Source organism: Caloenas nicobarica, chromosome 13 (assembly GCF_036013445.1).
Source record: "Caloenas nicobarica isolate bCalNic1 chromosome 13, bCalNic1.hap1, whole genome shotgun sequence".
NCBI classification, from domain to species: Eukaryota; Metazoa; Chordata; class Aves; order Columbiformes; family Columbidae; genus Caloenas; species Caloenas nicobarica.
Window position 1 is genome coordinate 15,636,939 of NC_088257.1, and position 22,169 is coordinate 15,659,107.

General features: G+C 39.2%; 1 protein-coding gene across 1 annotated transcript in view; it reads right to left on the reverse strand.

The window, feature by feature from the left end:
• Positions 1 to 20,831, reverse strand: part of RANBP17 (RAN binding protein 17) — a 152,041-nt gene extending 131,210 nt beyond the window's left edge. Inside the window, exons 1-12 of the mRNA XM_065643975.1 lie at positions 20,769 to 20,831; positions 16,973 to 17,119; positions 15,928 to 16,018; positions 15,019 to 15,185; positions 11,561 to 11,626; positions 11,125 to 11,229; positions 9,018 to 9,183; positions 7,299 to 7,372; positions 6,721 to 6,840; positions 6,317 to 6,463; positions 5,036 to 5,208; positions 2,453 to 2,646 (exon numbers count right to left, since the gene is read on the reverse strand). Coding sequence (XP_065500047.1) covers positions 2,453 to 2,646; positions 5,036 to 5,208; positions 6,317 to 6,463; positions 6,721 to 6,840; positions 7,299 to 7,372; positions 9,018 to 9,183; positions 11,125 to 11,229; positions 11,561 to 11,626; positions 15,019 to 15,185; positions 15,928 to 16,018; positions 16,973 to 17,119; positions 20,769 to 20,786 — 1,468 coding nt within the window. The 5' untranslated portion in view covers positions 20,787 to 20,831. The remainder of the gene's footprint in view (positions 1 to 2,452; positions 2,647 to 5,035; positions 5,209 to 6,316; positions 6,464 to 6,720; positions 6,841 to 7,298; positions 7,373 to 9,017; positions 9,184 to 11,124; positions 11,230 to 11,560; positions 11,627 to 15,018; positions 15,186 to 15,927; positions 16,019 to 16,972; positions 17,120 to 20,768) is intronic.
• Between the last annotated feature and the right edge of the window lie 1,338 nt (positions 20,832 to 22,169).

Below are 22,169 nucleotides of genomic sequence, written 5' to 3' on the forward strand. Positions count from 1 at the left end.
GATATTTCTTTGTACATGTCAGGACTGCTAGATGCACAGTATCTACTGAAACCTTTGAGGTTTTATTTCATGTTTGTTTCAAATCTCTGATAAACTACTCTTCATTTACATAACATTAAACTTCACTTAATTTCCCTCATGCTTTGCATTGTTTTAATTTGAAAAACACAGAACAGAGAGCACTGAACGCTCTACTTCCTAAGCTCCTTCACCCAGGTACCATTAGTAGTTCTGAGGGGTTCCAGTATCTTCATGGCCTGAACACAAGCCTATCCATCATACCTAATTCTGGTTCAGTCAGAGGTATATAGTAAGTGTATTCTAGACACAAAAAAAGATGCTGAGATTAACTATACACAAAAAGATAATGCAGAGTATGCAATAACATGCAGATGATTTCAACACGAGCAAAGGAAAGCATTCAGGCTTATCTTAAATCTCAGTCTTATTAAAAAAAAAAAACCAAAAAACCCAAACACATGAAGATGTAATACAGTCTGAGATCTGCAACGTAAAACACTTTGTGACAGGGAACAAGTGTTAACTTTTAAGACAAGATATATGAGGAGGACTTCCAAATGTCTTCTCAGATTCTTACTGTTCCGTTCCTACTAATCTGGAAATAGAGTACCAGCTGCCCATCGGCCACCAGATTTCCTTGTTTCAGGACCTGTGCTTCTTCACAAACAGGACACTGCCACACAAACCCCATCGGACACACAACACATTGCAGTACAAACCGCTGTTAATTTAGGACATGAAGAGAATGCACCATCACTAGCAAAACACCGAGGAGCTGAAGCATCCAACAGAACGGGCATCGCTCAAAGCTACCAAAGAATGGCTATTTGAAGATGGTATCAGAACCCACTGTGAAGTGGCGCCAGCTGGCTCAAAGAGCAGAACCACCGCTTTGGCCAATAACCTTTTTCAAAATAAAAGCTTGTCTTCCTTTTTTACAAATTGCAGTAGCTAATTTTTAAGTGCATAGTTATTTTTCTGATGATAGCCCTCTTCTCTTAGCTCATTATCAATTGATAGGTATGACTTCTTTCCCTCTTTTATACCTTCGCTATTTAAAATTTTCAGTGCATTTGCTTTTGCAATTACTGAGGCAGACAACATCTTTTCTTTTAGAAAATAATTATTGCTGTAATAATCTGTAATTATGGTTTATAACAGCAATAATCCCAAAGAAATCAGTCATTACCATAGATCACAAGTAATCATTAACTACTGTTAATGACCCATTTCTTGGGGATTATTGTTTTAGTAAACCAGGACCGCATCACTATTGATACAGAGAGCAAGACAGTATAATAAAAAGAGATCTTAATATTACATTAACTTATTTTGTAACATTAAAAGCCATTAAATATCTAAATTTAACTACGTATATCTAGGGGATAGCACAGTTATTGTTCAATATGAGCACAAATGTTTAGTTTGCAGAAAAGAAACACAATATTTAAACTGCATCGAATGTTTTCTAACACATAACGGCAATTTCCAGAGCACTGACACCGATTGTTTCCCTTCGGCCCCCTCATGACTGGAGAATGCCGTATAAATTCAGACTGCAGCTGGTCAATGAAATCAGGTCATCAATGAATGTCCTCCCAAATAAAAGTTGATAGGTGCACAGAAGAGGAATTAATAAAAAAGTAGGAGCTCTTATATAAATTAGTGAAAAAATACCTCCTACATAGAAGAAAAATCAGTATATTCAAACTACTATCACCAAAAGAACAGCAAAATAAATCACAAATATTTAATAGCATGCAAGGAAATAGTCGTATTATGCAGTAACCTGTCTCACCTTTTCAAAACAACACCATTTATCCATGTAAAGATGCAACAGCCATAGTATAACTATATTAGGAAAGAGCCAGTAGTTATAAAGACAATTTAAGTGAGACACAGAAAGGACTGAAATAGGTACATGAAAAAAAGTAGTACATATTATTTTTACAACTTACACTACAATAACTAACTCGAGTTTCTTGAAAATTAGGTAATTCATCTTAACAGAGCTATATAAAATAAATTAAGGTTTTTAATTTTACATTATTTTTTACAGACAGATAAATGCAAAAAGAATGAAAGTTAACATCTTCATTTTCAAAAAATGTTCATCAAGTTGCAGCTGATTCCCTTGAGGGCAACTCAGGTACTAAAATGTTGATTTTTCAGAAATTAAAAGTTTTTAGAGCTCTCATGTGTATATTCTAAAGATGAAACAAGATGTTAAAACAAACACATCAACTGCCAATATACCCTATTTAATAAAAGACAACTAGTGAAAATGTGGTGTAAGGTGACTGGGATCATTAATTTCTAGTTTGAGAGAAGGTGTAGGTATATCTGCCATAAGATCACCACTCTTTTTCATATGCAAGTATATGGTTATTGGCACATAATACACAGTCTAAAAACTAAATTAAATACTAACCTTCCTGAACTGTGATTTCTATTGGATTCCTACTAGAAGAGTGCAATAGTTTTTGGTAATTTTGTGCATTTTGGTCAAACAACTGTACAAGAAGTGTACAGGTCTTTTCGTATTCACACCTGCTAACTGTGCACAGTTGCTCCAGCTGCTGGAAAACTGTAGCTGTATCATCCAGTGGATCTTCTAAGCCATCTCTGGAATAGACATTAAAAGTAACCATTTAGCCAGTATTGCTTAAAAGCTGATGCTGTTTTCCCATCCAGCTCTTGAATCACTGTCACTGAACTGCTGAACTGTAACGGCCTTAGCAGCTGGTAAATACAACAGACACAGATAAGATCTTGTTTTATTTACATCCATACCCTTACACACCCACACAAACACAGAACAGTAGTCTATTTGTGCCTTCCCCTTAACACCTATTTTAAAAAGCAAGGAGAGGAGATGAGGTTGGTTGTATGAACAGGTAAATCCTGAAGAACTAAGGCCCCCTGTACCTAGATAGAATATTACCAAGCAGCATCTTTCTCAGAGGATGATGGGAGGAAAGAATGGAATACTTGGTTGAAAGGAGTTTTTTATATTCATCAAATCAAGCGCAAGACCATGATACCAAAGCCAATAGGCAAGCTGCAGTAAAATTCCATGCAACTGCTTTACAGATCTTTATTTTCTTCTGCTGTAAACAAGCTGTGACCTTATGGAACAAAGAGACAGATAGTTCTTGCTATGAAGTGTAACTATACTCATTACAGAAATCACCATAGGAAAGGTTTATTCATCAGAAGGTTTACCCTTTTGTTGCACAGGTGACAAACAATCTACAGGTAAAGATAAAATCCAAAAAGCTAACAAAGCTATCAGCGCTAACATCCAAACTTAGAAAGATATACAGCAGCTGGAAATCCTCAAGCTCAAGATGGGCTGAAAGAGACCTCTTCTCAGGTATTTTACAAATATTTGAAATAAAAGTTCTCCTTCTAGTTGTAGAAAAGCATCCTTCTGTAGACCCTTTGTAGAAAAATCATTAGTTCTTCACTCACCCTTACTGAAGAAGGAGAATAGCTATTCAACCCCCCGAAAGTTACCTTCCTACATTGGTCCAAGCTACTTGTCAGGCACTGGAACAGGCTGCCCAGGGCAGTGGTGGAGTCACCATCCCTGGAGGTGTTTAAAAGGCGCTTAGACGAGGTTCTTAGGGACATGGTTCAGTTCTAGACTTAGGTTATGGTTGGACTCGATGATCCTGAGGGTGTGTTCCAACTGATTTGATTCTATGATTCTATGATACTTCTTTCTCTGTCTGAAGGGCCAGCTGGATGGCTCTTAACTAGAAGGTGGTGTTACCCACTATACTGGTCTGTAAGAAAAACGGTCATTCCAGAAAACAGAATTTGTTTGCAAAGACATCAATTAATCTCCTGGGAGCAAACGGAAGAAGCGTTATGAAATCAGCTCCCAGGCATCCCACGTTTCTCAAGAATGGCTTAGACATTTGATATTAAAGTCTACATTTGATATCGCTGTCTACAGAAATGCCACAACTGATAATCTTCATCAGTTAAGAGAATAAAGACGATACCACAGCGGTATACAAATCACTTAGAACTAGGAACGGACACATGCCAAAGGCATTACCAAGGCTGGCAGGAAAGCTGACTGGTCTTTCTGTGTCCTAGCACTGGAACATTGGAAGCTCCCCTAGATACTATTAATTCTTTTTCCTGAGACAAGGATCGAGAAGCTCACAATTTTGAACCATTAGGAAGTCAGTCTTTTAAACACACCTGTGGTGATAACATAAATAACACCACCTACAGCTTAGTCACTAAGCAGCAGGATGACAGGTTACGTGATTTGCAGACGTGAGATTTTGGCTGAGACAAAAGGACAACAGTGGTAAAGTTGAATGCACTTCCTCACACAAACTGAATAAACAACATCATCGCAGTAACGTAAAACTGAAAAAGAAAAGCAGATATGCCTTGTTCTGCAGTCCCATAGTCTGGCAGGAATTCACAAAAGCCCTTGGAGAAAATTAAATCCTTCCAGCAATCTAAACACTTTTTTCTTATTTGCTATATTATAGAGTGGACTACAAGGTCATTTAGTTAAACTATTAAAAAGAAGATTTGAAGTAAGAAATTTTAAATTGGCCAGTTTGAATCTTGCCACTCTCTAGCTTGTTCTAGTTGATCTCGCCCCTTCTCATGTCTGGGGTTCATTCTGCTTTCCCCCACCATGGCCCTACAAAGGGACTCATTGAGAAAACCTCTCGCAGCTGAATAGCATAGTTCATTTAGATGGTCTTAAAAAGGGCAGGGCGGGGAGGAATAGGCTTTTTTCCAAAACATGAAGGTATGTGAGAAGAAAAACAATTAGCATTTACATTTTATTTTGGCCTGGATTCAATAAGCAAAAGGAGTAAAATGATATCAGCCAATTAAGATAATCTAAAGAAATCGCCATGGTAATCAGAGCCAGTGTACTTAGATTTTAAACAATACCAAAAGATAATATGCCAACAAATCAGAAAATTAAACATTCCATATTAGAGTTTTAAAGTTGTCATTACAAGTTTACCTTATAACTACAGGAACACATTCCAGTCTAGAAGTAATATAAGCTTTTGTTATCTCAGGTGCATACGTATCTAAGAGGTGGGGTCCTGCCGTTTTCACAAAGGGTACAGACGCCACCAGTCTTTGCCACAGAGTTAGCAAATAATGAACACTATTTGGAGCAAACTCCCAGTGCTGTAAGAAAACAAAACATACTTCTGTTAAAGCAGCCCAGTGTGACATTTTAGTTGTGAAACATGACGCTTTTATCTTAAGTAGTCTTCTTTATTCACGTTACTGAAGGAGCCAGTCAGAACAGAGACACGTTATGCCAAACATTATAGAGCAGATCCAGAATTACTTGCATGCATGCTTACCTCCGTCAGGTAAAATCCATGACTCAAAACTCTGAGCTAGGCCTAGGTTCTTAGACAGGGCATGGTGAGGTTTAAGTGCTATAAAGGGCCCTTCAAAAATCCTAACTGTTGAGTGGGAAACTGTCTAGAGCCACCTAACGGGAAATGTTAAGAACAGAAATGCATCTCTGCTTTCTTTTCTTTTCTAAGCCGTGGAGCTGCCATTTGCAACTCAGGAATTCAAACGTCAAAACCTCCTAAAAGTCACTATCTTCAGCTGTCATTCTGAAGACCAGAGAAAGACTCTGGAGGAAATTCTAAAATGACGATTTCAATATTACTCAAACAGGGCGCATGCCTTTATCTTGGTGTGTTTCAAAAATAAATCTGTAACATTTTTAACGCTGTGAGAATCTTGATCCTGTGATGTGTATCCTTCTTATACAGATATGGGTCTCTCAAAAATTTAGCTATTATTCCACATAGCTTCTGTATCCAGCTCAAATGGAAACTCTGTGCTCGAGCAGCTTAATATGTGTTTGTACATATACATGCACAAAAGCAGAACTCAAGAACCTGGTCAGCATAGGCACTTCAAAGTTTACATGGGAGCATAGGTGTAAGTATTTTAGGGCTGGAAAAAGAATTTAGTTTGTTGGATTTTTTGAGACGGTGAGAACTAAGGCTGGAGGATTTACATCCATCTATTCCCTACTTCAGTTGTCATTTTGTTCTTTAAATCTGCTCCCATTAAAAAACTTCATAGGAAGAGTGGGAACCAGTTCTAGACAATTTAGAAATCTGAGCTACAGCCCTGACAAAATCTATTTGTAGGTAAAGACAAGCCTCATTCCCTCCTCAAAAAGCACCAACACAGAGAACCAGCATCAGTCCTCTCTGTCATTCAAGAGTTGAATAAAAGAGAACACTTCCATATATATTCTTACCTGTAGGCTAGTAATAGTAAAATTTGCTATAAGTTGGATGACTTCTGGGTAATCTTTCACCATTACTAGCTCTCCTAGTTGATAGTTTGTCTTTAGCCGAGCCAAAAACCGACAGAATTCATGGTAATTACCTGGATCGGATAAACCCTAAATTTGAAGAAGCAAATTTTTAAAAGTTAACAGCTTAATCTGACAGAAATTTTATGAGTGTTATTGCTAATCAGACGACAATTTTATTTGCATAGGGGTTTTGCTTTGTTTTGAATAGAAAAATCAAAACAAACAGATGTCCGGCTGAAAGTGGTTTTAATAGAGTCAGTAAATTAATGAAGACTGTAACTGGAAAAATCAAATCACAGCTGTGTTAGCATTTCAAATAAATAAAATGAGAAATAAAAAGATACCTGTGGATTTTCAAGTATTTGTTTCACTCCTTTGGTTAGATTACCAAGATATTTGGCACGTTCTGGATTGCTGAATAAAGATCTCCTTGTAGAAGCAAACTGAACTAAACAAGAAAGTGCCTGAAGAATAATAAAAAAAAAACCTGTAAGATTAAAAAAACCAAAACTTTCAGAATAATCATCTCTTAATGTCTGGAGCAAACCAACCTACTGCTGTGTGTAGCACATTCTGTGTCTGAAGATTATTTTTGCAGCAATGTCTATTTGATCATTGAACACAAATATAGCTCAGTTTTAAAATTCCCTTTTACAACAGCTGACTAATTCAAAATAATTAGGTGGATGTTTTCTATGTGGTTGAGTAGTGCTGAATTGGGGGAGGAACGATTTGAATGTTTTCAGACTCAGAAATGAAAATGGGCTGAAGTTCAAAGACAAGACATCGTGACTGGGCACTTAGCCAGGGGACTCATAATATGCTAATGCACAGAATAAAACAGGGTCTTTTGGACAAAATATACATGTAAAAGGACTGTTTTCCGTAATTAGTTGAGTGTAAATCATTACATGTCACTTACTAATTGAGACAGCACTGGTGGAAGGGAATGGTACAAATCAAAAAACAGGTCCAAGGTCTCTGGCTCCAGGAAGACTACGGAAAAAGATAAATTGGTTTTATCACTCTCTACAAGCACTATTATCTTTATTTTAATAGAATCACCTTATTTTTAACAAAAACAATAAGAATGAGATACCACTGTAGTCGAGAATCAACAATGAATAGATGCATTAATTACTTCATTATACAACATTAAACAAAGCACAGTTCTCTTTTTATCGCATTCAATCTATCCTACAGCTCATAAAGAATACATCCTTTAAACTGCAGATGATTCAATACTTGGTCAGTTGCTTGCAGAACGCTGTTCTGTAACAGATGTAGGTAAACTGATTTCTTCAGGTTACTATACTACAGTAGTACACTAAGACATGTTCCAGATACTAAGGATTAGTTTATTCTGTATTTAACAAAGGCAAGTTCTTAACAAAAGTTCCAGAGACTATCCTGAAGTCTACACACTGATAAACAGGAAGAAATTCGTTAAACACTGAGTAACCAATTCACTGTGGAATCACATCTAGTGACTATAACATCACCCTGTTTTATGAAGGGGTAACAACAGGGTAGGAAAAGTTCACCAATAATTCATAATTAAGTAATCTCACAAATTAAGTAACATTTCAAAGTTGTTCCATTTATAAGCATTGTTTTATATGAAGACCTGTGGAAAAAAAAAGCAGCATCACTCAGGCACTCTTTGTGTTTAATGACTAAAGGAACATCCCTCCATCAACTCAACTAAAATCTTGGGAAAACCTGTCCCCTTCTTCTTCCTAGAGGGTCTTGGGAAATTACTGCACTTGCCCAAATTCAGCCTTTTGTCAGGATTCTCCCCTGCTTGCCGTTACTAGTGCTCTCCATCCCTCACACTGCGATTAGAGGCTACCGTACATTAATGGTGAAGGAACGGAGTTATGCATGGAAACTCATGAAGGACAGTATCATCGAAGTAAGGAGCAATATCAAACACCACAGTGTCAGGCTATGCGAGTGAGCCAGACTTAAATCTCCCATCTTGGGTATGGTAAACAGTGTAGCAGCTTTAGCTAAACCTAACAGACTTCCAATCAGGCTCATTTACTCTGCCAAGAAGCAGGATAAATTACCCTACAAGGAGCTCCACGCTGCTAGTGCTAAACCGCCTCCATTACCCAAGGTAACTTCATTAAAGCCGGCTTGGACATATTTATATTAGACCGCCATCTGCACTGTATAAGCCCACAAAGTCAAACCTCCAGAGCCTAAGAACCAAGACGCAACCCTTCTGCTGTCTTCATTACCAGGCACACACACTAGAGTAAACAAGCACGCTAAAAAAAAAAAAATTCACACAGATTTCTCATCAGGAAGAAAACAAATAAGACATGCTACAAATGCTGTACCTCTTTAAGGTGTTCATATGCCAGGAATGAGAATAATATTCTTTGTCTAATTAGAATAATTTGATTTACTGTTAATATTTATGTTATAGACTATATTTATTATTTGTCTGTAAAAAGAACAACAGGAAAAGTGTGAGAGAGAGAGAGCAGAAGATGTTCACCAATAACTCACCAGTAAAAGGCTCTACTCTATGTTGAAAATCATTTTATTTTTGCAAGTATTTTCATTAAAGAAGTTACACAATCCACTGGGTATAGACTTCAGACTACTACCAGTTACAATCCTTTCTTACTTGTTCTCCAGTTTGTTGGGATCTGCACAGTGCAAAGGTCATCTGCAGATTCATCGGCTGAATTTCCAATGAAATCAAAATTAAGACAGTTAAGTACAACCTTCAGAAGTTGCACTGCTAGACTTTGTTGCCGTTGGTCATGAAGGATTAAAGGTTTTGCCAAGAGCTAAGGAGAAAAGAAATCTTGTCAGGCCACCTGCACAGAACATACTCTAAAAACAAAGGAAAATGTTTGCATATAAAACTGCAAAGTTCAGAGCAAGAGAACACAGACTAAGAGAAAAATAAATCTTTCAACAATAGAAGGTATAGTCTTTCCTCAAAGGCAAGGGGGAAATCATTATTACCACTTCAGTGACATCTTCCACGTCAAGTTAAAACTCCCAGACTTATAAATAATTTTTAAAAGCCTGGTGAAATAATCCTTTTGCATAAAACACAGGTAAAGCTCAGCATGTCACCGATACTGTCTGCTAAAAAAAGTGTTAACAGTCACTGCAAAAATTAAACTGTCAGGTTTCATGTTTTTCTCTTTCAGTTACTCCAGACCAGCATGGAGGATACATGATATGGGTAAAAAATTGCATAAACGTAACATGTTTTTCCACCAATCCTTTCTCTGTAACTTTTAAACTCTTGGAATTATTTTAGTGATTCCACATTAATTAGTTGAGTGTATTTTTCAGTGTATTAAAAGACACTGAAGTATTTCCAAATCCAGCTTCCTATACTAAAGTTGGCATTATGAAGATACTAATTATAATTTTCCTGTATTTCTGTCTGGAAATCTGTGTGATGTCACTCAGAAAAACCTTTCAACCTGAGACTAAAAAAGTACCGTAGACCAGCTGACCTTGAAGAAAGCTCAGAAGTGGCTGCTGCAGGACACAAGTTCTTACAAATACATTTATTGTTTTCATGTGTAATGCAGTTTACTCTAAGAAGATTCTTCCACAAATATCCAATTCTTCTTTTAAATTCTGTATGATTTTTCCATTAATATGCAATTCCAACACAGATTTGAAACATCCTGTGTACATTAGCAGAGCATTCCCTCTTTGGAGGTGAGGGCTTATACATTATTTAATTGCTCTATATATTAAACAAAATATACTGCCTATCACCTGACCACTGGTAGCTGACCACATGCGCCCTTTAAACTTATTGCAAATGTGGGGTAAAACATGCTAGTTAGACTAAAAACATACTGTAAAAGAAATTTAAGCTAACACAGTTTAGCTCATTTATTACATAAGTACCTCTATCTCATACCTCCAGGAGTTAGCCAAAAAGTAATCACTGCCACCATCTACTGACCCACTGCGATGGCAGCTGTGTTTAAACCCTTAGCTTAAACACCTGCGTCCAAATTCCAACACCCAATTCATTCAGTTTTCAGAAAAACTGAATAAACCAGCACACCTAAGTAAGTCCAAGAATAGAAATCAGGCAACCTGTAAAAAATAAGCTGCCCACTCCCACTGCTATGGAAGGCCTTGATCAGCACAAAATGGGAAGTCCAAATTCCAGCTCTGAGCTCAGTTCAACCTACCTGGTCCTGCCAGACCCAGCTTACAGCAAGCCGTGCTTCACCTCCTCCTGCCAAGGCTCTTAAAGAGGCTGCAGCCTGAATTACCCCAAAATGTGACCGAGAGGATAAGGGAGCTAATGAAGGAGAAAAACACCTTGGCCAGATTTGAATGCGCTGCCATACTACAAGACTGCAAATCTGTCTTTCTTCTTGGTCACTCCCAGTTTAATAAATAATTCTTTTAGCAAATACTGAGATGGTAGGCCCAGCAAAACTCAGATACAATTAAATTAAGAAAGACATCCCAAAAGACAAGCTTAAATTTGGACAGTTCATGCTTCACAGTAAGATAGAAAGAGAGAAAGATGGCACAGAAAAAAAAACATGGAGAGCAAGAGAGGTATGGAGGGAGGAAAATTGGAATTTTTGCCTTTGAATGTTTTTTGATCACTTAAGTTTGACTGGGTGTCATGTAATCTGTTTAAGTGCAGAATTCATCAACTCAGAAAATATTAAAGACTCCAACTGGGACAATTATGATGTTAACACTTTAGGTTCAATTATAAAGAGCCTCACCTCCTTCAAAAGAGAGCATGCAAGCATCAGTATGTCCTTTAGAGAGGCATCACAGAACGAGGTAGCTATTTTCCGATGTTTTGCTGAAGACCTTGAATAATCAACCTAAGAAAAGTTAGGACATAATAAAAAACCGCTCCCTTCTTTTCTAAAACTATATGATAGGTTTATCTGGCAGATTAATTATTTGACATTAGAAATGAAAATTACGGCCTGTATCAGATAGGATATGTACCTGGTACAGGTAAAGTCCTTGCACGAAGAATTTCTTGTTTCTATATATTTTGGCAGGGGAAGGAAGGTGTATTAATCCCTTCACATCTAGGAAATGCTTCTCCAATCAGTTTTATGAAGGGCACAAACATTCAACACATTGCTTTCTCAGCAATACATACATACATTCCTTGCAGAAGGTAAAAGAAGCAAACATGCTTACTAGATTCATCTCCTGAGTCAGTTCTGAGAGAATCATCACTCCTATTATATAATGGTCCACAGTGCCCTACAGAACAAAAAAAAAAGAAGACAGGATTGCTCAAACATCGCACTTTGTATTTAGTATTTTCCAACATTTCTAGAATCAAGAGGAATTTTTAGGCTGAGATATCCTAAGCTGTTTAGATGGCTTTCATGCCAAATTCTATCAACATTAATAGAACTAGACCTTCCAACTCCCTAATTAGCTCTGGAAAAAAACCTCATCATAAATCTTAAGAATTGTATGATAATAAAAAACCATCTGAAAATAGACTCTAAGTAACCACGATCTAGAAATTCACTATTACACATTTCTCAAAGGTCTGTTCAGTATTCTAGAACTGGTAAGGCAAGCTGCATGGAATTCAAACCATTAAAAAAAATTAACCTGTGCATGGATGGAAAAGATCACAGAGCAATCTTGTAAAAAAAAAAAAAAAAAAAAAAAGTTTGAAATGCTACCTATAAAAAACCCCTAATTCTCTTCCACCACAGAGGTATACAATATATTGGTTTGAATTGAATGATATATTCCAGCTGTGAGAACTTGTGTCTAAAAAGCAAGGCAGTAGGTGTCAAATGTTTGCACCTGAGGGTGTGATCTGATCATCACTATTTAAGTTCCTTGGAATGTTTCAAAATTGAGATACAATGCATAATTTTGCATTTAATTAATAAAATTTAGCTGTCTTCACTGAGCTACCACAAAGCATTTATAGAAAAATTAAATCTGCTTTGTTAAAACCAATTAAAATCAACTGCAATTAGGCCTTGCCATTGAGTCAGGGGGAAGATCTCTGTATCTACTTTCACAGCTGCAGTTTGCAGACTCAGCTTCCCTGGTGTCCAAAAAGCAATGTCATCCTTGTCAGAATTTTCCTGATATTTGTCACAACCACACTCATTTTCCTAACTCTGAAGATTACCCGAAGTTCAATTAATGAAGAATTTGATTAATTACCAAGGGGCCTGGCTTTGCACTGATACCTAGTCTGTGGTATCACTTGCACCAAAGCAAATCAAAAATGAAAATTTCAAAGAAGTCTCAGGGGAAAACCTATATTCTTGCCCTCTCTGCATTCGGTAAGATTAAATATTTTATACTGTAATTTGAACACACCTTTCTTTTACATTCCAAATTCTTAAAATAGTCTGTTTGAATGTTCCTTAGATCACACAAACCTGCAAGAACAGAAAATGCACCCCCCCCTTTTCACAGGTGTGAAAAGCTGTGTGGTGAATTCAGAAGGAGTTGGGAACACAACTGCTAAACTCTTTTTCTGTATTAAATCACGAACTCAGATTCACGCTGGATGAACTTCAATCTGCAACACTAATGCGTATGTATTTGGAACTACCATATGCTAATTATTAACATATATTAGTGTTGTTTCGGGATTATTTTTATAATTTTTATCTACAATTCAATTCACTAGTAGATCTATGGCTTAATTTTCTTTTCTACGGGAATTCTTAATTTAACTAAAGAAATCTCTTAAGAAGCTAAATTTCGTATTTAAATCTCTATTTTTAATGAGCTACACGCTGAAGAGTCACACTGCAACCATTTTAATAATAAATGCAAAATCCAATTACATTACGTTCATAAAAATAACTGCAAAATGGTAGAGAAGTATACTTGAGTTTGTTTTTAATAAACAGAATATTGCAACTTTTATTAGACATTCCCAATGTAACTCAAAAAGTACATTAACATGAACAGTATTATAAACAAAGTAAAACTGAAAAACAAATAAGGAACTCATTGGCAAGAAACATAAACTGTTAACTTCATATTTTCTTGTTGAGTTGCCAGGATCACCGACACATACACATATAACGGATCACTTTGGAAGTATAATAAATCTCCAAAGAGCTTAAATTTTGTGGTGGTTTTTTCTCAAAATAAGTACTAGGCTTTACAATCCCACAGACACTCAGAAAGATTAAACTGTATAAACTTTTTAAGCAGATTAGCCATCTCCCAGAAAAGTTTTTAAGAACCGTTTTATACATGTTATATGCATTAAATAACCCAAGTCTGGCTACTAACCCACGACATCAAATCACTTTCTCCAAAGTTCCTTCCCAGAAGATGCCGTATAGCCTGTATCTTTAGCCACTGTGTCTGGCAGTACTTTAGATTGGACATGTCAATTTGCATAGTGAATAATCCATAGTGAATAACTGCACTCTGTCATTAGTTGAAATTATTTCCAGTTTTCAAATACTACATACCAAGATCACCTCTCTGTCCTGCAACACATCTTCTTTGTAACAGTGTCCAATGCCGTGGGGGAACGGGAACTAATGTGGAAGGAAATGTAAACCAAGAACATCCCTGCCTCATCCAATTACTGGAGAGGGAAGATGAGTGATCTTTCCTCCCAAATTTCCCCATATCCCTACCTAGAATGCATCATTTTTGTGATATGTTAGATTTAAATACATATACTAAAATAGGTAAAGTTATAAAACCCCATTAAATTGATTATCTATCCCCCTATATTGTACACAATAGCCCTAGGAGAGACAGAATGGTTTGTTCGGGGTTTTTTACTCCTCTTTACATACATATATGCACATATCTAAGTACCCATGCACACAAATACGAATCATCAGTTTCTCATAAAGTGAAAAAGGAATGGGACAAACAAGGACCACAACCACATAACAAATATTTACAGTGTCTTGCAATTTTGTGTACCAACAGCTCTATCTTTACACAAGCTTTCCTCAGTAACTTCATATAGGGGTACCTAGTGATTTCTGCTGAACACTGAAGTGCAGGTGAAGTCCCACTGCTTACACAGAAAAGCAACAATATAAGATGATAACAGCGAACACTCTAACAAATAGTTTATAAAGGTATCTTTTTGATCGACCCGCCATGACAGGTACTTGCAAAAGTCCACTTGAACTAGTTCTAGAACTGAACAGTTCAGCACAATTTTAGTGGTCATTATTATAAAATCACAATCGGACTCATGCTTTAAAATGTTTGACAGTCTTATTCTTCAGATGGTGCAGCACCAGCATTTCTAACCAGGTAACTGGAGCTAACACTATCAGAAACATATCTCCACATCACTTGAAAAAAATTAAGGCATTTAATAGAATGGCTTGACAACAGGGGCTGATGTTTTACAACCACATTATCAAAGAGTGCTCTGGAAAAAGAAAACCAACAAAAAAACCAAGACAGCACTATGAATACTGTGAGACATCAAAACCCTCAAACTCCCACAAGTATCAAACCCGCCCTCGTTCTTCACTGTAGGGTGATCTGTTTTAAGCAATGCTCTTCACACTTTACCCACTCAAGTGTATAACAAGTAAGTGAAATAACATGCCAATCACGAAAAATGAAGAGGTCCAAACAGAAAAAAAAGGCAGAAGTGAATTATTGTTTCCTACCTGCAAAAATTTTTTTACATCCGTAATAATGTTTCTGAAGATGAGCTGATCTTTTAGTACCTCAAACCATCCTAATTTTGTAATTTTAGCAATGACTTGAACAAGAGCTTGGATGACAAAAGGAGCCAGTTTGGGTTGAGATGCTACATAGTTCAGAATGTAATTTCCTGTAATGAAGCATTTTAAAATCAACAAGTCTTACACAAAGAAAATTAATTACATGGTTCTAATAGAAACCAAAGGCATGATTTTTTTTAAAAAAACTATATTCTTACAGTTAGTACAATAACTGTAAGTTGCGTTAAATCATTAAATACAAGTAAACCTGTAGTAGCCAAAAGCACATGACATACATGATCATCGTTCTAGGACACATCTGACAACAGTTTGTGAATTCAGAGAACACTGGCAGCTAAAACAGCCTAATTTTTCATTACAGTCCCGTATACTGGGCACTGATTGTTTCACTGTGTTACAGCAGCTCTCACAGCCAACTCATGATACACAAAAGCTTTTTTCAGACAAGAGTCCCTGCTGAATGTCCTCGATTCATTCTAGAACATCCTTTTGGAGAAACCTGGTCTAGTGGGAGGTGACCCTGCCCATGGCAGGGAGGTCGGGACCAGATGATCTTTAAGGTCCCTTCCAACCCAAACCGTTCTATGATTCTGTATTTATCTTAATTTTGAAACTAGGATGTTATTTGTGAGCTAATTGCAGAAAAATGATGAAAGAGCTCACCATCACCTTTATGTTCACTCTCTCACAATGACTACATTGTGAATAACAGGCTTGGTAAATGGAGAGAACTAGAGAAAGACACAGACTACCCATTGAATGACTACTGTGCTAACAGGAAGCTTTAGATCAAACTGATATAAGGAAACTTTAACCACAAACGTTACTTACGAATGTCAATCCTTTGCTCAATAGGTAACGGCGATGCCCTGCTTACAAGCTTAGACAGGCACGTTGCTGCTAGAAGCTGAGCATAGGATGTCTGCAAAAGACATGAATAGACATTATTCAAAAATAGGCTAGTTAAAGGCATGGACAATAAGTCAAAACCTGATAAATAATCAATAAATCAGATTGGTTATCAGGTGTTGGTTATGTTTGTTAAGTGTACCAAAAATGTATAAAAGATGTATTTTAGTAATATCTTTGTTTCATTATAAATCAAAATAAATCACAACAATAAACCAGTGGAGACCTAAAAACATCATCCCTTTTGATGGAAACCATTCACTCTTCAGTGGAGTTCTTTAGTTTTGAAACCTGTTTTTAAATTACTTCATAATTTAGAACCATGAGATGATTAGTGGGGGTCCAGCCCTGGATTAAAGACACGTTCAGTTGTGTTTCCTCTTTTATTTCTCTCTGCTTTTGAATGATTTGAAAAACATACCAAGAACTATACTGGACTTAGCTTGGACTATCAAATCAAAATCAACTCCTCTATCACTTTATCTAGAGTTAACCATGAAATTAAACACCAAAAATTAAACTGAGTAATGAGGAGAGGATGGTTTAAACTAACAGACAACAGATATGCAGTGTAAGGACTTTTTTAATACTTTTTTTTTTCATTGCAGCTAGTAGCTAAAAACAAGAACAAGGTAATGTTCAAACACCAGGTTATACCACACTGTGTCCCAACACTGCTCTACAGATGACACAACACCAGATTACAACTCTTCACAAAGTATGGAAAGCTAAGATGCTTCCCCTTTTAGTCCCTGACATCTCTAATGCAACATATTGGTACTTCTATGAAGACCAACTCCACAGGAAAAAAATCCTAGAATCGCTTACGAAGCAGAATATGTACAAAAAAGGGAAAAGCATTTTGCCTTTATTATAATGACATGGTAATGGCCCAGGACTGAGAAACCTACATGAGCTTCTACCAGCACAATTACATTTATGGATAACGTATCTTTTGGTTACTTACTGTTCCTTGTTCTAATAGAAGCTGGCATTGGCTAAGACATTCTGGGCTATCGATAAGCTCCAGGACAACCTTCTCAGCTTGCATTCGCTGTGCTAGATCCGTTCCTTCATACAGATGCTTACATAGTACTTCTAGATCTGCCAGGCTCTGTTAGGAAAGAACACAACTGAAACTTCCATGAAGACCACATGAGATTTCTTTAAGTGTTTATAAACCAACATACTATGCCAGTAACATGAACTGTTACCTATGCTAAGCTTTCCAGTTGATTCACATTGAAATTACCAAAAACCAGGAGGCTTTCTGTGACAAGAAGCCAAAAATAACTCCGCAAATTAAGTTGCCATTTCTTATTTTCAGCTACCAAAGTATTTTTAATGTGGTTCAATCCATCTGTTTTTCTGACTATTCAGATGGGAAGTCCATCGCTTTTCTGAAGAAAGAACAACAGTGAACAGTTTGAGCTACGCTACTTGGAAAACTTCCGGCAAATGTCATTTTAAAAGCTGTAACTCCTCAACAAATTGCAACACCTGGCAGAAATTAGCATTGTCTGCATCTGTTGATGCATATGTCAGTGAAAGAAGGGGCAATTCAGAAGCTACAGTAGCAACAGAAGAGCTAAAATTCCTCTCCATTTAAAAGCTGAAAAAGTTCTCTTTGGTAAAGCAGGGGAGGAGAGAGGGGCAATATCTCCTACGTAAGGGATATGATTTATATCTACAAGTCCCTGGCTCACAGGAGAAATGAACCTTTTGAGCATATTTTGCAATCATTACACAAACACAAGTTTTAGCATCCATCAGGTTCCCAAAGCCCATGGAACTCTCATCAAGAACCAACCACGTCATTAGAAGTTACCCAGTAAATAAGTTTTCATTACTTGAGTGTGGCCTAGAAAGACGAGTAAAAGAGAATACGCGGTATTTGACCAGTCTCATTTAAAAGTAAGTCAAAATCCTGTTCATCAGCGCTTCCCAAAAGATGGTTTGTACTTGAAATAAAAGATTTGGCTCAGCACAATCTAGCATTACTTATAGTGTAGCTCTAACGCCTTTTAAAAATCTAAGATAGCACTAGTGTCTTTGGCAACCATAGTACACTGGTTTTGTCAATCAAAGCATGCCATTTCCTAGAGACATGCTTCTTATCATAAAAAACAATGATTCCTTTTTTTTTTTTTTCCTCCTGTTGTTGTGCATATGGAGTTCCTGGCTTTGATCAGTTTTTTCTGAATTTCACTAATAACGACATTTTAAGGGTCCCTGATTTTTAGTCAAAAAGTCACCACGTACTTGTTCCTTTGGAGAAATTTTAAGAAACAACACATTTGCTTCTGGAGTGAACAGACCAAACACCTCAAATACTGAGCCAAACGGAGACATCCTGTGTTTCTGTTTTCTCTCCCATGTTGAGAGAGCAGAGGAAAAATAAGGAACAGATAACAATCCCAGTAATGCAATTTTAAATAAAGCAAGATCCATGCCAATTAAAGTGAAAACTAAGACTCATGAAACTCAAGTGTACACATTAGGGAAAACATAATACAACAGAAAAAACCACATAACTGGGTAAAACATGGGAATAAAGACAGCTACCAGTCTTCAGACATAAATTACAATGCATCTTTCCATAATGGAATAATTCCAATACAATCTGAGAAGCATCAATCAAATTATCATGTGGTAACCAGCGAAAGTTAAAGACCCTCCTTTATTTGATCTGAAATTTGACTTACAAGTCTCGACAAACTTGGCAACAAGTTTGAGAAAGTCCAGAATAAAACTGAGATATCAGGCTAGTCACTAAGGTCTAAATCATCCGTATACTAAGCGGCATTAAACAGCAAACCTCTGCAGGACAATGAGGGAAACCCACCATAAATTTTCAAAGCAAGGCTGAACAAAAACTAGGCAACGATCTTCAAAGAAAAGCTGGTTTATCAGATATTGAGACTGATGTCCTTTGGCACTTTGAAATGCTTTATCTGCGTATGTTTGGTCTCAGGAGACCATTATGACAAAGTTTCTTATGGGTAGGTTTGAGGTATGGCCAGAAATTGCTCAGAATTCTCAGACTGCCAAAGAAATGGTTGGATGTCCTCTGGATTGTATTTTATGCATAGTACTGAGGAAACACGCTCATTTCCCTTGATTCAGATACTGAAATCAACGAAATACCACCTGAAATCAGCAAATACAACCATCTTGTGCATGATGGCAACTCAGCTGAGATATTATTCAACTTTATTAAGAAATAAATAGTTGGAGAAACCAATGAGAAGTCAAAAACTAGCTCTCAATATTAGATATGTATTTCTTTCAAGAAAACAGAAGATTGTCACAACCCCTTTTTCCTTGTGAAACCACGTGAAATTGACGCTTTCAGATACCTCCTTTACTCAAATCCTTATCAGTAGCTGAAAGGTGAAAGAAAACGACAGTGTCAATGAAAAGGATCTAGCAGTTAGTCGCTGGCTGCTTTGAGCCAGGAGCAGATACAGACCTGGGTAAAAGTGGCATTTTTGATCACAAAGAAGTGTAACTTTTTCTGAGAAACAGATTCGCATCCTAATGCAAAAGGTGACTGTGATTTTTTTTTTTCTTTTCTGTTTGTTGTCGCACCTTCGTAATAGTCAAGAGTAAGCCAAATAAAGTTCTCCAGATACTTCTGGTCCTGCTTCTCCAGCTCTGGGAAGCCCCTGGCAGCTCTCCTGGGAAAGAGCCAAAGCCAGAGATGCTGGGGGCTGCTCCGCAGTGACCCACCGGGCAGGCGGCCAAGGAGCCAGGCAAACTGGCAGGAAACCAGGTGGGTTCTGACCAAAGTTTTGCTGACACTGAGAAATTCCCACATTTTGATTTTGATCAGCATTTTCTGACTGAAAATGTTCTATTGAGAAAGTTCCCCCGGCTCTGTGCAAGAGCAACAGGATGGGCATAACTGTTGAAATGCTGCAGTTAAAAAACAAAAGGGAGGGGAGGGGGAAAGACAAAAAGCCATATGAGGTAAAAACAAAAGATATTTTAGTGGTCCTTTTATGTAGTGTGCCTGATGCCCAACTATTTAAATAAATGCCTAAAATGGCCTCTGTAACACTGTCAAAGCCTTCTGCCACCAATTCAGTGAAACCACAAGGGTCTCCAGATGAATGCTTAACATCTCAGCAAGGATTTTGGGGGGTCTTTTCCCACCTCCCCCTTCCTCCGCTGTTTGAGACCCAGTTTCAGTGGCTGATGTTCATCTCCGACAAGTCCCGGAGCGGGGCTGCCTCGGCTTTTCAGGGAAGCCTCCCGTGCCTCCGGGGAGAAGCGGCGGCAGGAGGGCAGGTGTGGGCAGCTCCCCGCGGCGCGGAGCCGCCACAGAGCCACAGTCCCGAGCGCACACGCACTCATGCAACGGGAAGCACGACAAACCAGCCCCGCAGCGCAGCCGCCCGGTGCCCCGACTCGCACAGCGGGGCCAGCACCGCCCGTGCGCCAGCCCTGGGGAGCGACACCGAGCTGCCACCCGCGCCGTGCGCGCCCACCCCGCCTGGCAACCGCCCACTCGAGACCGCGACCGCGGCTCAGCGCTCGCACGGACCCCGCGGGCGCACCCGCAGCTCCTGGGCGGCTTTGGCCGCTGCGCCGGGGCGAACCGCCGCCCCCCGCGCTCCCCTCACCGCGCACCTCAGGACGTCCCTCCCGCGCCCGCCGCCCCCCACGGCGGCCCCGGCCCTGCTCGGCTCGTTGTCTCGCAACAGCCAGCCCAGGTGCCCCCGGTCCCCGCCGCCCCGCGCCGCGCCGGCTGCACTGACCTGGACGCGCAGCGCCATCTTCCCGAGCGGGCCGGGGAGGGGCGGCGGGCCCGCCCGGGGATAGGGGGCAGTGCCGAGCCGCGCCGGCTGCGAGGGGCGGGCGGGGGCCGCGCGGGGCGGCCGTTGGGGCGGGGCGGGGCGGCCGTTGGGGCGGGGCGGGGCGGCCGTTGGGGCGGAGCGGGGCGGCCGTTGGGGCGGGGCGGGGCGGCCGTTGGGGCGGAACGGAGCGGCGGTTGGGGCGGGGCGGGGGCGGGCAGGGCTCGGGCGCGTGCCCCGCTCGCGCGGGCGGCTCGCGGCAGCGGTCCCGGCCGGGCCAAGGTCAAGGGCGGCCGCCCGCGGGGCCCCCGCGCGGCGCGATGTGCGGCAGAGCGGCTGTTCTCGGGCTTCCTTCCTCTCACGCTGCCAGCAGTCAGGCAGAGGAGTCTCTCCAGGCTGAGAAGACCATGTTTTTCAGTAGTTCATAGAATCATAGAATCGTTTCAGTTGGAAGAGACCCTCAGGATCATCGAGTCCAACCATAACCTAAGTCTAGCACTAAACCATGTCCCTAAGAACCTCATCCAAACGCCTTTTAAACCCTTCCAGGGATCGTTGACTCCACCACCGTCCTGGGCAGCCTGTTCCAATGCCCGACAGCCCTTTCCAGGAAGAATTTTTTCCTAATATCCAACATTTAAGCACAGACTTCCAGACAACTTCCTGTGAAGAGATTTTAGACCTGTACAGTATTGCCATGAACCATGTGTTGGCCTAAAGAAAATGGGAAGAGCAACAGTAACTCCAAAGTGTCAGAAAATATTTAACAGTCAAACTCGTTTTCACATGGACCAACAGGCGTGCCATATTCAAATACAAAGCCGCCTGTCGTCAACAACTGTGACCACTTCAGAATGAAGCAGGTCACTGCATGCTGAAGCAACATTGTTGGTCAAGAAACCAGCTTCTGGCATAGCGCTATTTGTAGTTACTTTTGCTTTCTCTGAGAGACTGCAAATAATAAGAGGTAGACATTAACACCTCGTGAATACATTTAACTTTCCATTTAGCTATAGCTTTATTCAGCATGACTGTAGATGAGGGTAGCAGCAAACAATCATTGGAGCTTAAAGAACATTTTTAAAATAAGTACCAAGGCCTCATATTTGTTCTGAAACTGTTTATTTTCAGGGAATACTGTTTAATTTAATTGTCTTGTCTACAGTGCAGATCAGGATTCAATTTCCAAAGGATTTACTCTTGGATAGTGGCAGCACAAACAAAAGGAAAGTTTCCTCTGAATGTGGGAGCGTTGGGTCGAACAGTCCATGACCAGTTATGAAAGTATTCCCATTTTACAGCCAGCAATTCAGAAGTTGCATGCAGTTCAATGTAGCGTTAGTTTCCTATGTTTATAAATCAAGA